The 14,203-nt window shown below is 41.7% G+C and overlaps 1 protein-coding gene across 3 annotated transcripts in view; it reads left to right on the top strand.

The window, feature by feature from the left end:
- Positions 1-14,203, top strand: part of MAPKBP1 (mitogen-activated protein kinase binding protein 1) — a 96,022-nt gene that overhangs the window by 74,937 nt on the left and 6,882 nt on the right. For 2 of the 3 annotated variants that reach the window (XM_082762368.1, XM_082762370.1), the window contains exons 21-29: positions 2,268-2,416; positions 3,092-3,141; positions 3,652-3,888; positions 4,844-5,013; positions 6,548-6,693; positions 7,187-7,357; positions 8,160-8,238; positions 9,771-10,081; positions 10,883-11,944. In XM_082762368.1, coding sequence (XP_082618494.1) covers positions 2,268-2,416; positions 3,092-3,141; positions 3,652-3,888; positions 4,844-5,013; positions 6,548-6,693; positions 7,187-7,357; positions 8,160-8,238; positions 9,771-10,081; positions 10,883-11,944 — 2,375 coding nt within the window. The remainder of the gene's footprint in view (positions 1-2,267; positions 2,417-3,091; positions 3,142-3,651; positions 3,889-4,843; positions 5,014-6,547; positions 6,694-7,186; positions 7,358-8,159; positions 8,239-9,770; positions 10,082-10,882; positions 11,945-14,203) is intronic. The other variant, XM_082762369.1, reaches the window with a different exon arrangement.

Here is a 14,203-nt window from a genome sequence, read left to right on the forward strand (position 1 = left end):
CCTTCCATGTCAGAATGCTCTCATGTGGTGCTCATTCAGAAGCAACTCCCATGCTTGAAACCTCAACCTATATTACTCTGACTTTCATCCAAGCATGAACAAGAACTGAGGAAGAGTGTTGAGGATGTGTGGAATGTGTTTAGAAGAAAATCCAGTGTACGTAGATGGATGTGGAGAAAGAAATAAAGTCCAAATTGAAGGATTGACTTGGGCAAGCAGAAGAGTTAAAACACTCAAGACCTTGTGAACCTAGGTTTCATTTTCAGAAGTATCTCTGAAGTCAGTGGGCCCAAGATGCTTCTGAAAACCCCATTCAGTTATCTGCATTTGCGTCACAGGACTGAATTTGAAAAGCAAAAGAGAGTTGTAAAATGGAGGATGTAGAAGGGGGCTTGAATTTTTGCTGTGTAATGTGAGACAACCGTACATTTGTATTGGATACATCTGACTTCATAATTTGCTTGGCACTTACAAAAAAAGTAAAAAAAGGTAAAAAAGAAGTCCATCCAACTTCCAAAATATGTTTTACATTCACTTACTCAGCTTCTTTGAGGATGCTGGAAAATACTACATTTTTTTTTTCCTTTTTTCCCCCTTGCTAAGTTTTTCAGTCCCTATCAGATGGATAGAGGCCATCTATTTGTAACATAAAACGCGTTGATAGTAATCCTCCCTTCTCCATTTACACCAATAACAATACATGCAGGAATTTAGCAAACAAGTAACTTTGCCTTGCCGTAACACTTACTCATAGTAAAGCGACCAATCAGTTAGATGCTAAGAGGTCTAATCCAACCCTTCTTCCTTGATGATCTCCTCAAACAACCATGGTGGACACAAGCAGAAGGATGCTGAGTTACTGATAAAAGTTAATAATGCCTGTGATATATAGATATATTATACCTCACAGGATAAATCTTGTCATACTGTGGTGCTTGAGCTTCATTGGGGTTTCCCTGCTCAGACACAAGACCATGAGAATGACAAAGTGGACACTCAAGAAGACTGTAGAAAAGATGGAAAATGACATAATCAAATGTCAGAAATAGATAAGTGCAGCCAACATGAAACTGTTTCACTGGACAAGTCAACTGGCTATGCTGTCAGTTTTGTTCTTATTCTTTTTGCCAGAACATCCTATAACTCATCTGAAAGGATTGGGTAATTATCGCTCAGTCACTCCTAATAAAATGGAAATGAAAGTTCGCCACTATGTGGGAAAAGATTAAAATACCTTAACTACTTCTTGTCATGTTTTAATACTGCCTGCTATCTGTCAGCTGCAGGAGAACTTGGTTCCTGGCCAGGAATGATCTGTATTTGGTGGATGAGCTATTTTTACCTCATGAATAATGCTTGGCACTCAACACCCACAACTGGTATCCTATAAGCGTCACTAATGATGAGCTTGGCACTGTAGCTCAAGGCCATGGAGTGGGTGCTACTCAAATTTTTTTTAGGGATTCTTCATTTCTTCAATTATTGTCCAAAGTGGGTTAAATCATTTGGGTCTTTTGTCTGAAGGGATGAGGGGAGGAAGGGGAAGAGGGGAAAAAAAATAGGTTGGTGCTGGTAAGTGTTCTGAGTTGTTACCGGGGAGTTCTGTGCTTGGAGTGCCTCTGAGGTTTCTGTGGGAATGCTTGTTTGATCTACTTTGATTAAAGATCTGCCCAAATTTTCTTTTACATTATTCCTTGTGCCTTGAAGCTAAAAAGTGCAGCATGGCACTCTTATGGTGTGGGGGCTGTTCATGGAGGTTCTTCATGGTGCAGTCCTTGATGCAAACCTGTCTCTTATATAATAATTTGCCATATATCCAATTGCTGTCAAGCAGGGAATAAATCTCTCTGGCATTTATGATGTGTAAAATAGTTCCAGAGAGGAAGTGCTTAAGGGTGGGAGAAATACTTGCCTTTCAAATATGCTCTACCATCCTGACCTTTTGGATTGTCTGGGTCTGAAATGGAAGGCCAAGTTTCATTCCACTCGACTTGCTCTGGCTCGTTTCCTTTTGTTCTGATTTCTGTCATCATTCTACATGTAAGAGATGGTTTCCATGGAAGGCTCTGCACACCACTGTGCAGGGTTTAACTTGTCCTGTTTCTCAGGGGTGGGTCTATCTAGGGCTGTCTGGGAGAGTTGAGGCAGCCTGCTGAGTGTTCTCTGTGCAGGAGAGAATAAGGTGGAGAACTGCCTGGTGTAGGATTTGAAATGTTGGGCTGTTCTTGAGAACGACTGTAACACTTCTTCCAATTTCTGCCTCCCAGACACGAGTCCATCTCTGCCCTATCCTCTGTGCCTGCACTTTCATCAGACAGTGACAAGGATGGTGAAGATGAAGGGAATGATGAAGACGAGTTAAGTGGGCTGCAATCTTTCCATATTCAGTCCAACTGCAACACTGAGAGAGACTCAGGTATAAATGGGAGCAGGGCATGGGCAGATATAGAGAAAAATTACATGAATGTGTAGGGGGGAAGAGACAAGATACTTAGGGCTTAGTTACAGCAAGGTATGTGCAGAAAGAGACCGAAACAGAAGCAGATAGATCAGCACCACTGGGCAATGTTGCCCATTCTGACATCTAAACAGAGGTGTATTTTGGTGTTCCGTTGTTAAATTGCCAAGTGTCTTGCTAGTTCCAGCTGGCCAAACAGTTTTTGTATTAATCCCATGGGCTTGGTTCTACAGGTTATTACAAGTTCACAGAATCAAAAGAGATCTCATGGAAGGTTCTAAGGATGCATGATAAAACTTGCAGTACAAACTACCGTTACCTATTTGAGACATTTTTACTATAGATGCTACAGTGTATTGGAGCAGGGTTTTTTTCCAAGCCTTTGATGGGCTACTGCACTGTGGCAAGTGTTCCACTGAGTCAGTGAAAAACCTGTATGAAACTGTGTTTAAAAAAATTTTAAAAAATGATACAATGATTTGGCAGTTCATGAGAAACCATGCTGACCGTGGTGTGTGGGTTCAAAATGTGTAGGAAAGCTGCCTTGGGGGAAAGATGAGGTAAGAGATTTTTCAAAAAGCTGGACTGTTGTCCAAGGATGACAACTAGGTATCTATCTTTTTCCCTTTCCAGATCCAGACCTTACCCTCTCAAGAAGCCTTTCCCATTGGGAAATGAGGAGGGTGAGTTGTTAAATCCTCCAATTGTATTTCTCATCATAGGGAAACTGGAAAAGAAATTCACATGGAGATTGAAAACGTCTCATTTTCAATACTGGGAAAGGTGCAGCTTCAGTGGGAAACTATTGAGAAGCCCATCAGTGAAGAATGATTTGGGGGTGGCAAAATAGAGCCTAGTTAAGAGATGTTTTCACTTGAGATCTCTACTTCTATATTGTTCCATCAGATGTTATGCTTTTGTCCCCTTCATTTCTGTCCTGAATATCATGTAGGGTTGAAGCTTACTATATACCAGGATCTGAGCAAGGTATCTTAATGTTCAGTCATGCAAGAAGCTGCAACAAAACTATTGTTTTACCTTGATGCCTTTATAATTAGGGGAGGAATTTTAAGCTGATGAACATCTTTTATAGAGGCAGATATAATTGTATTTTGCTATGGGTCTTATATTTTCTCTCTTGTTTTTCAATCAGCAGAGCTGATTCCCTAAGACTGTCTTTTAATTTCCTTCAGGCCAAGGAGATAGCGGCAATCCAGCGTTCGGAGGCACCAATGAGCAAGATGCCCCGGCAACGTGGGCGCTGGTCCCAGCCAACCAGCAACATAGAGATGACTGTGAAATCCATGCTTGACTTACGTCAGCTGGAGTCCTTCTCCGTTTCCCGATCTCCAAGTCGAGATTCGCTGTCTCAAAACAGCAATGGGGATGATAGAGAAGAACAGGCAGATCTACCTGTGCACATCAACAAAGTAAGGGTGGTACTTCTTTGAGGAGGTGAATTTATTCTGAGTGTATCTGTCCTGCCTCTGTTTATTATTACCTATATTTATTACTGCTTGATAATATCCGTTATATCTTTACCTTCTGAGAAGGCTGCTTAGCTAACTCTTTTGTAGTTAATACTCAAAGCAGAGCTCGTGTGGGATTATGGTTTCTTTCCAAAGGTGGGGGAAGGACTCGTATTTTCCCTTTGCTCCTTGATTAGTAAAGGATAAAATAACCTGAGAAACTGAGCTTGGCATTACAGGTATATGTGCCTGATTTCTTGTTACCTCACTTTGATGGAGTACTGTTTCTCCACTCTAGCAGCAACTGAAATGTGGCTCAATGAGCCACATGAGCCTCAATGAGGCCCTTAGTTGTGGGTTGTGCTAGATTATTGTGAGCTTTAAAACACAGACAAGATCTCTGTGTCTATGGGTCACAGCAAGTAATGTGTGCTAATACCTCAGAAGATTAATACCTGTTTTCTAGTAGCAGTCTGTGCTGAAGGTAGCCGTGTTTTTCCTTGCTTTATAACTGCATGACTGAGGAGAAGATTGGGTTTACTGTGTGCAAGTAAGCCAATGATTTTCAGCTGTGGCCCACGGATTTCTCTAAACTATGGCTGATCAGCCTGCAAAAATTAACATAACCTGTTGACAGGTGGCTTATATTTTTCATGCGTGGACAGAGAGGTTTGGGGAATCTAGTACTTCACTAGAGAATTTTAGGGGATTGCAAATGAAAAACAAAATAGGAAACTATAGCAGTCAAGCTTACTAGTTGAGGAAGAGGAGAGATACAGAAGTGCTGTTTTCTAATCTCAGATTTCTGATTATATTCTTTCTGTGTTGTAGTGTGTACTTTCTAGGTCTGCACAGCAGCTGCTGACCTGAAGGAAAAACATTGGTAATATCTAATTTTATGTATTTTTTTAACCAGGTTGGAAGCTCAATAGCTCCCCAAGACAACAGGTCTTGTGTGCGGCCCCAAGTGATTCGGCTCGTGTCTTGTGAAGAGGGGATTTTCTCTCAGGAACTGGAACCATCTGAAAGCGAGGAGTGTGTAATCTACCCTGAGCAAGACGAAATCCATCCCACAGACCCTAGCAGGTCAAAAATAAAAATAAGCTCTCTGCTATGCATGGCTTAGATATTTCTGGTTTAGTTTGCTTGCAGCTTGTGTGGTAACTTGGATGAGTCGACTTGATTGATGCCAGGCATATTTAGTTGAGAGTTTTATGCCAGCCTGATGCTAAAGGAAGGTGAAACTAAAAGGGCACCATTAAAATAATCTTTCCTCTGAGGATACTGCACATTAACAGCCTCCTCCAGTATTTTGTTGAATAAACGATTTGGGAGCAGCCTTTTGCTTTCTCCCTCCTCTGGGTTGAAATAAACAAGAGAAAATTTGGAAGCTGGAAAAGCACCCAACAGTGACGTATGCATGGCAGTGAAATGTCTGCCCAAGACAAAAGACAGGATGCTATTATTTGGGACAATTCCAAACCTAATTGGGCAAGAATTTAACAAATGTGGTATGTGATGTTGCTGTTGTGAGAAATATAATGAGTTGCATGAGTTAGAATTTACAAGGACACTGTAGACAGTGGAGACCTTTCTTCTTCCTCTGCTATTTCTTCTGTTTTAGTTTTACCTTACTGAATTTTCTGTTTTATTCTATGCTAAATTTTTTCCTTCCTCAATCATATTTTTCCTTTTGCTTCTTAACCTGATGCTAATAACTGTTCAATTTCCTCCGTCTCCTCCTTCTCTGTTAAAAAGAGTGGATTGATAGCTTTAGACAGGCTTCTATAAAACAGTGCACACCAAGAGTTTGCAGTTGGAACTGCAAGCTTATTCCCAGTTTCTCTTAATTCACATTTTAATCTGTATTATTATAGCATTATGGACAGACCCATGTACTGTTCCAACATGTAAGAAAGGGAGGCATTCTGGTGATGTTGGATACAGACTGGAAATATCTTGAAGTTTGCTCATTTTTGCAAGCTGTACTTGCCATGCAGTTCCATTGAGTGAATTCTGCATCCTCAGGCATCAGGCAAAAAGAACAGTGCTTGTGTCTTGACAAAATAAAACTTGAGAATTCACAAAAGAAATCAGGAACCCTGTCCTGCAACACTATATTTTTTGATACTCATCAGTGAATTAGTCTTGCTCAAATCCGGGATCTTCACTGTTTTGCAGCAGTGAAATGGCTCAAAGAAGCAGGTTGTAAACATGGAAAAAATACTGCTTTTGGGCTCAAATCTGTGGCAAATTGTAGTTTGCATCGTGTGGGTATAGGCCTGATTTTAGTCCTTTTTTAATTGAGTAGACCACTTTGTTTGTTCTTCAGCTGTGCTGGAAATCAAGCCAGGCAGTGCAGTGCTGGTGCCTTGTAGTCATGGGAAATTAACAACACCCAGGAAGTCAGACAGTCCCCTTGAGACTTCACTGTCCAAGCTTAATGAAATGCAAAAAATGTACTGTATAATGATAAAAGAAATCAACTTATTTTTCTCTTTAAAGTCTTACTTTTGTAATCAAAGGTGTTATTAACACAGGTAAGGCCTTATTAGACTATGCTCCTTTACATGTAAAACAAATTTCTTCTAGCACTGTATCTTTCCTGTCTCTCTTGTAGTGAGTTCCAGGTAAAAGCATTGCCTCATGGGAAGCTAAATAGAAATTATCAGACCAATGGATGCCCAGACAAACACAGTCCTGATAGTGCCTGCTCTGTAGATTACAGCAGCAGTCGTCTGTCCAGCCCAGACCATCCAAATGAAGGTAAGATGCAAAGATATTATAGTTTATATCTGATGCGGATCACTGCAGGAACTTGATAGGGCTATGCTGTCCACGTTCATTGTTTGTGCTCCCGATCTGTAGTAGCTGATCCTCTTCATGAGGTACTAGCTAGTCTTGCTAGCGTTGCTGTAAAGATTCAGGCTTATCTGAGCAGGCACTTCAGTGAAGCCACTGTAGAAGCAGGAATTGGTTGAATTGTACTTTCCTTGCAAACCTTTTACTTTGTTCTGCCCTCCTAGCTAGGGAGGCAGATTTTATATTGATTTAATATTGGTTATCCCATAGGCTGTGCTGTTGGGGGATAATTAGATAATTACACTTAATGCTGACTGACTTGAGCTGTAACATTTTAGGTTTAAGTTGTTTAATTTAGCATCTTTGCTGAATATCTTTTTTAACGTGACTGAGGTCACTGTGATCATGCTGTTACAGTTTTTGTTTGTGCTTTGTTTTTGTTTTTACCTTTTTCCAGATTCTGAAAGCACTGAGCCCCTAAGTGTGGATGGCATCTCAGACCTGGAGGGAGAAGAAGGAGAGGAGGATGTGGGTACCAGCATTCCAGAAGGAGAAATTCCTCAGATACCTGATCAGGAAAAGTTCCTTAAGCAGCATTTTGGGACCCTGGGCAGCACTGATGGAAAAGGTACAGCTCTCTGCTTACTGGGGGAACTTTCTCTGAGAGGAATTTCTGCTGGGTATAAATGTATAAAGAGGAGGAAATAGGGAATTAGTGTAGAGATGCTTGAAGATTAGAAACAGCTGATAAGTCTGTTGGTTTGTGTGTAAGTTTGTGTGAATCAGATTAGAGTCTATGTTGGTTTTGGTTAGTTATTGTCCCTGGAATCCTGAAAAGCCTTTCTCTTGTTCTAGCACCATTTTTTTCTGTTGTATTTGAATGTATTGACTCTGTGTGTGTGTCCCCATAGGTGACATGTAGTGGCCTCTAGTGGTATGTTAAGGCAAAACAAATGCCACAAAAGAAAAGGCTGAAATGCTGGGTGGAGGGAGAGAATAAGAAGAGACATCAGAGTGGCAAAGGAGCTGGCTAGTCTTTATCGACCAGCTCCAGAACAAAGCGTATCTTGCTAGAATTGATAATGGTTGCACATAGCAATATCTTTTTTTGTTTTCCTCCTTTGATTGGTTTGTTTTCTGCTTGATGCCAATGCCTCACAGTCTTACAGGCAGGATAGGACACAAAGGGAAGAGAAAAAGGAAGAGGCATACCCTTAGGGAAATTAGCAATGTAAGGCAGAGTAATCTAAGAAGAACAGAAAAGGCAATGAAATTACTTAATTCTTTGTTGTTTTAGCTCAAAATTTCCCCTTGGATATGAGGAGGACACATTCAATAGTCTCTGTGAACAGAAAATGAATGCCAGAATGTTTGTTTGTTCTGTAACTAAATTGCTCCTTTTTTCTCTCCGCTTTAACCAAAATTTTTAGGTGGTTCTTGTAGGAGTCTGGAAAGAACTGAAAACCTCAGCATTTCCTCTCGCTTTCTTTCCCAGTCCCCGGCTCTCAGGTATGGCTCTGCTTGTTCTAAGTGTGTCTGTCTGTCTACTTTTACTAGTGTGAGGTCTTGTGCTAGGCCCTGGGCCAAAATAGCAAGCAGGCTTCTGCACCCAGCAGGTTGCTTGCAGACCCTTGTGGTTCGGACAGGCCATCCTGTGACACTTGAGCTGATCTGCTTCTTCCTAAAGCAACACTGTTATTTTGTTATTTTTCCTCTTTTGAAAATGTGATTAACTGTTTTGTAATTAATGCCTTGATTGATTAAGCTGAAGGAATCGCGGTTGTTTAACTTACTCTTCACTATTTATATTCTGTTTATTCTTTTGCATTTCATTCAGCTTGGACAATGAAAATAGGCTTGTAAACTTTTCCTTTGTTTTACAGTCCTTTCTTACCGAGCCTCATTTCTTGGTCCCATGCCTTCACAGGGTGCCCTGGTGTCTCAGACAAAGCGCCATGGGAATATTATTATATTATTCTTCCAAAAAATCCTCAATCCCAAAGCACCTCAAAAAGCCTTTCCAAGCTGTTTCCCATGGTGTTTAAAAAAAAAAAAAAAAAAAGAAAAAAAGAGAAAGAGAAGAAGAAAAGGGTGGTGACTGTGTAAATATTCTAGTTGATTTGGGTACATAAATATTTAAAACAAATTCTCCTGTATTATTCCAAAATGACAACCTGAAATCTTGTCTCAAATTAATTTAATTTTATTGTATAGAATAGTGCAGATTTAGGTACCTCTGTGGTTCACCAGCTATGTCTAGACTGTGTTAAGAAAATTTTTTTGATTGCTGTATTCACATGCAGTTGTTGCTGCTGTCAGGAGTGCCTCTTATAAGGTCTATGTAGCATTGGGACCTCACGTTTGGGAAGAAAGCCAGTGGTTAGTTATTGTGCAAGCTTCTGGAGACTTGCAATGGTGAGTGAAGGAAGTTGCTGGCAACTCTAGAGGTGTAATAAGAAAAATAGTTTTAGGTTATGAAAACTTGTGGACTTTTAATCTGTTTGACCGTCAAACACCTCAGATTGAAAGTTGCCTCATTTCTGAGGTAAGCCCACTGATTGTCTGAAGGGAAGAGGAGGAGGCAATAAAGCTTTTCTCTCGAAGATACTGACCAGCTTTCGTAGTAATTATACTTTGATAAGGTTGTGAAAGTGTAATTAGTTTCTCTTCGGGTATCTTAGAATGTAAAAGGTTTTGTTAGTAAGGTGAGCTGAGAGAAGAGACATGATCTGACCTTACCCAGTCTTCCCTCTGCCTGGAACTTTTCCTGTTCTTTTGCCTTTACCTTTTGCAAAGTCCCTTCCTGAAGCAGTGACCCAGTGCTATTTGTGATTGGGTAGTTTAAGGTGGAATGCATGAAGACCAATGCCTCCAGGGATAGGTAGAACAAACTGGTAACAGCCTAGGGTGATTTTGACTTGAAAAATCCATATAGGAAAGGAAAGGGCTCTTTATCACACAGAAACTGGCTAAATGCACGTGCTTGTTTGTCCAGGGCAATATACTCGTTTTAATTAAGATTTCTTTATTGCATTCTCTAGACGTTTGTCACTCTCTTCATCGAATCTGATATTGGATTCAAAGCCCATTGCACCTCCAACCCAGACCAATGGATTTACTCCAGACCTGCTGAAAAATGGCAGCAGCCATCCTGGTGATGCTTTGGAGAACAACCACCTCCTGGAGAGTATAAATTCACACCGGGCTGCTTATGTCCAGAAAAAACGCAAATCAACTTCAGAGGCTGGCAGGGCTGGTATGGCTCCTGGACGGGTTATTGCATCCTTTCCAGAAGGCCCTGTGAATGCAGTGATGAGAAAGGCACAGTCAGTTCACGACCTTGTTCATGAGGGTAAGGAGACGGATTGAATGATAGTATAAACTCAGAAATGAAATGGGGAGCCTTGAGTTTGAGTAGAGATTTAAATTAAGCTAACGTCTTTCTGTGTTCTGAGCTGTGGGCTTTACATCTCTTTTAATTCTTAGCCCATCAAGGGAAAATATTTTCAATTTGTAATACAGATGCTGGTCTCCTATTTATCAGTTTCTGATATTTGTCTGGCACCTGTGGGAGGAGAAATTCCAAAGGTGAAAAGGACTGCAAAGAAATCCTCTCTTGCCATGGGTAGGTGCTCCAGGTCAAGAGTGAAGCTCCCCAGCATGGGGAGGGAGAAAGAGGGAAGGAGAGTGCAGTAAGAGGGAGCTTACTGTATCTATGCACTCTGTGTGAAAGAACTCCAGTTTTGAAAAAATCAACTCATGAGCCATAAATAAGCACTATGTTTGTTTTAAAAAAATACACCTTGTCACCGCAACACCGTGTATATGTGAGTGGATTAGAGGACTGACAGTCTTTACCTGCTTCCTCTGGCCTTTCAGTTAATGATCATACTGGTCTGAGGTCTTCCATCTCTATGCTTTAAGAACTGGTCTCTCATCAGGTAAGCTGCAGTCTGTTAGCAGTATGAGGGATGGGGGAAAAAAGAAAGCTGTTGAGGCTTGGTAATATTAACCTGAAGTAGTGGTTTTGAACATCTCTTCCCTGGGCTGAGCTGAGTCACATAAGCTGAAGCAACCCCATTACTTTCCAATTTTGGAATTCACTGCAGGCCCTTTTCTATTTTTGGTATGTTTGTCTGTTTAATTTTCACAGATAAGGGTCCTGGAGTGATATCTTCTGCCAAGCAGCGTCCTCAGACTCTGATGGTGGTTGAGAAGGATACCAGACCTAACAATTGCAGGGTGTTATCAGCCAGTCTGTTGAAGATGGATGGATCTGGTGCTCTGCTGGCCAAAGATGTCCGGACTGCAAAACCAAAGTCCTACATGAACCCCACAACCAGCTTTCGGGCTAAGATGTCAAGGAGCGTATCTGTAGGGGAAAATCTGTACCTTGGTTACTCCACTGAAATGTCGACTGAAGGGAGGACAAGTCCTCCGGTGCCAGAGAAGACACAGCTCAGTCCCACAACAGATGCTGAGAAGATTAAGTTACCAGCGAAAGAAAATGTTCCAGTGAAGCCAGCGCTTCAGCCAGTTGTAAACTGTTCATCTCCCAAGTCCTTTCACAGCAAGTTGGCATCATCAAACCGAGCACACCTGATTCTTGACATTCCTAAGCCATTGCCTGATAGACCCACACTGGCCTCCTTCTCACCCACTACCAAAACCAAAACCCTGCTTGAGCCACAGTCTCCGCAGTCACCTGCAGGGGCCTGTAAAAAGAAACCCTCTTTTCCTGAGGTCCGAACCTCCAAAAGGGAGAATCAAACCGCTGGGTCTCTGGTTCCTGGTAGAGAGAACTCAGCAGGACTCATTAAGGAGAGCCCAATGGAGAGTCCAGTCTCAAGGACAGGTTGCCAGGATGAGCCAGGGGTCACAAACCTAAAACTGAGGGAGTTTTCAGAGGTCCGGCACCTGAAGTCTCCTGAAAGCACGCTGCCCAGGTGCAGGGAGAGGATCACCGGCATTGGCTGTGTGCTAGACAACCAACCCGGACTTTGCCCACTAGACCCCATCAGGCCGAGGTCTCCTACATCTGTAACTGCCTCGGCACAGGTCTCAGGTGTGCATGGATACCCATCTCTTATCTTCCCCCTTCTGTCTCCTGTCTTTGTGAACCGCTTCACGATCCCATCACATTTCTTTACGTCCAGCTTCTGGCCTGTCTCGTCCTGTCTGCACCTGTCTCGTTCCATAAGCCATCCCCTCAATGGTGAGACACTTCTTCAGCCTGACATCTTTTTCTGAGTCTTTAATTTCCATTTTCTATGGGTCTTATGTCTCAAGTTAGATTTTAGCTGAATCTAAGATACGAGGAGGTAGACCTCCTTGAACAATTGCACCTCGTGGTTCTAACCTTTTTTGGTCAGTCTTGAAAACTGACATGTTGTGAATTTCCCTCAGTGCATGTAAGTTATATCACCTTTGCCTCTCCAACCAGCAGATGAAGGTGCAGGTCAGTATGTATCAGCTGGACCTACTGAGATAATAAGTGACAGTGAAGTTAGTCCAGGCGGCTTGGTCCTCACTTGGTTAACATGTGCAAATGTGCAGGGCCCAGGGTGGTTTACATGCAGTTTTGCTATGTGAGATAAGGCTTGGCCAAGGCAAGTTCCTTGCTCTAACCACCTGTGAGAGCGAGAAAATGTGTGCTGCTATCATTTTGAGGACATCTGCAAGCTAGGCATGCAGTGCACATGCAGGCCTAGGCCTTTGGGTATGAGCATCAAGAACAAGGATTAGTTTTTGAATTATCTCTAATTCGGAGAAAAAGGTACTATCTGGGGAACTATTTTACCAGCTGAAAGAGCTCTTGGATCTGTTACAGGCTCTGGTTTAAGGTATATCAATCATATGAAAGCTAGTAGGTAACTTCAAACTGAAGCAAAAATCCTACCCTCCAAGGCTGCGGTTTCCAGAGGTTTTTCTTTTGTGTCACAACCTGAAAGGAAATATGACTTCCCAAATTACTCAGCTGAGTTGTGCAATATGAAACTGGATGTTAACCACTGTTCTGATACATTATACATTCAGGGGACCAGGCAGCGCACAGTTTTGTAATCCCTTTTGCTATGTTGTTATTATTCATGTCTGAGAAGAATACCTCTATTATCCTTTGATCAATTACCTTCTGTAGTGTCAGGCTGTCCCACCATTCATTGCAATGGTGAAGTACAATATTTCTGCACCTAAGCATTGCAGAGAGACGTTCTGGGTTTGCTGCAGTTTTTCTTTCTGCATTTCTAGAGGGATTGAATGCCCAAGATTGAAGAACTGGTATGCAAAACAGGAGATGTTATTTTTTGTCTGAGGGACCTACTGTTACTACACCAAAGGGTAATTGCTCTTTTGAACAGTGATTGTGTCTGAAACTTCCAAACCCTAACCCCTGCAGAGGTGAGGTTTCCTCCAACAGAGGTGCAGCCTGGAGCTGTGGAATCATCTCCACAGCCAGGCAATAACAGTCCATTTGTTTGTACTTTTTATGCTGAGTTTTTTCTTCCAGACTTGGGAATCGAGTGAGATATCACATGATTTTTGGTCAGTTAATAGGAACCTCTGTTTGCAGAGTTAGCACAGATAGTGCAGAGAAACAGCAAGTCTGTATATATACATATATATAAGCAGCTCCCAGTACACAATATTCCCTGACAGGATATTTCAGTATCATTATTTAGTGAGTTAGTATGGTTTAGCACAGTTGATCGACAAAATTTTTTTCCTGTCAGTGGATAGTTGTCAGCCTTTACCTTCTTGGAGATCACTTTTCCCAAATTTGTAGTGGTAAATGCTGGAAAAGCTGTTTAGATCAGAGCTGGCTATTGCTGTGTCTTCTGTGGATCATAATGTGGCAGTGTAGACTAGGACTGCAGGGCTGACAGTCAGAGACCTGTTCTGCTTCTGACTTGCTCTGGGACTTTTGGATTCCACTTAATTTTTCTGTCCTTTTTTCCTGCTTGTATAACATCTACTGTTAAGGAGACTTAATTGTTTTTATTGAAGCATTTTGAAATCTACAGTTAAAATGCTGAAGATGTGCTGAATACTGTTGCTGTGTTTAATATTCCCTGCTGCTTTCTGAAGAGCTGTGCTCTGCACACCCAAGAGGCAGAAAACGTCTGTTACTCAAGCCTTGATATTATATTTGTGACCTTTCTCCAGACTGGCATCTCACAGAACTGGAGACCAGCATGAAAGAATGAGTAGAGCAGAAATACAGCAACAATAATGAGAAGAAAGAACTGGGTTAAAAAAAAGGGGGAGGGGGAAGGGGGGAGAGAAGGAGGCAAAAATCTTGGATTGAACAGAAACCCACTGTGCTCTACCAGGTTGGGTGATTCAGGAATGAAGAATGTAGATGGAAGGGTTTGCTCGTGTCCCTTTTTGTTTTTTCAAGTGTATTTATGTATACATAAATGGTTGTTCTTCTAGCAGTGCTTATTTATACATCTTTTAGATGTATTCATAAAAC

Source organism: Aythya marila, assembly GCF_965140915.1.
Source record: "Aythya marila genome assembly, chromosome: 5".
Taxonomy (NCBI): Eukaryota; Metazoa; Chordata; class Aves; order Anseriformes; family Anatidae; genus Aythya; species Aythya marila.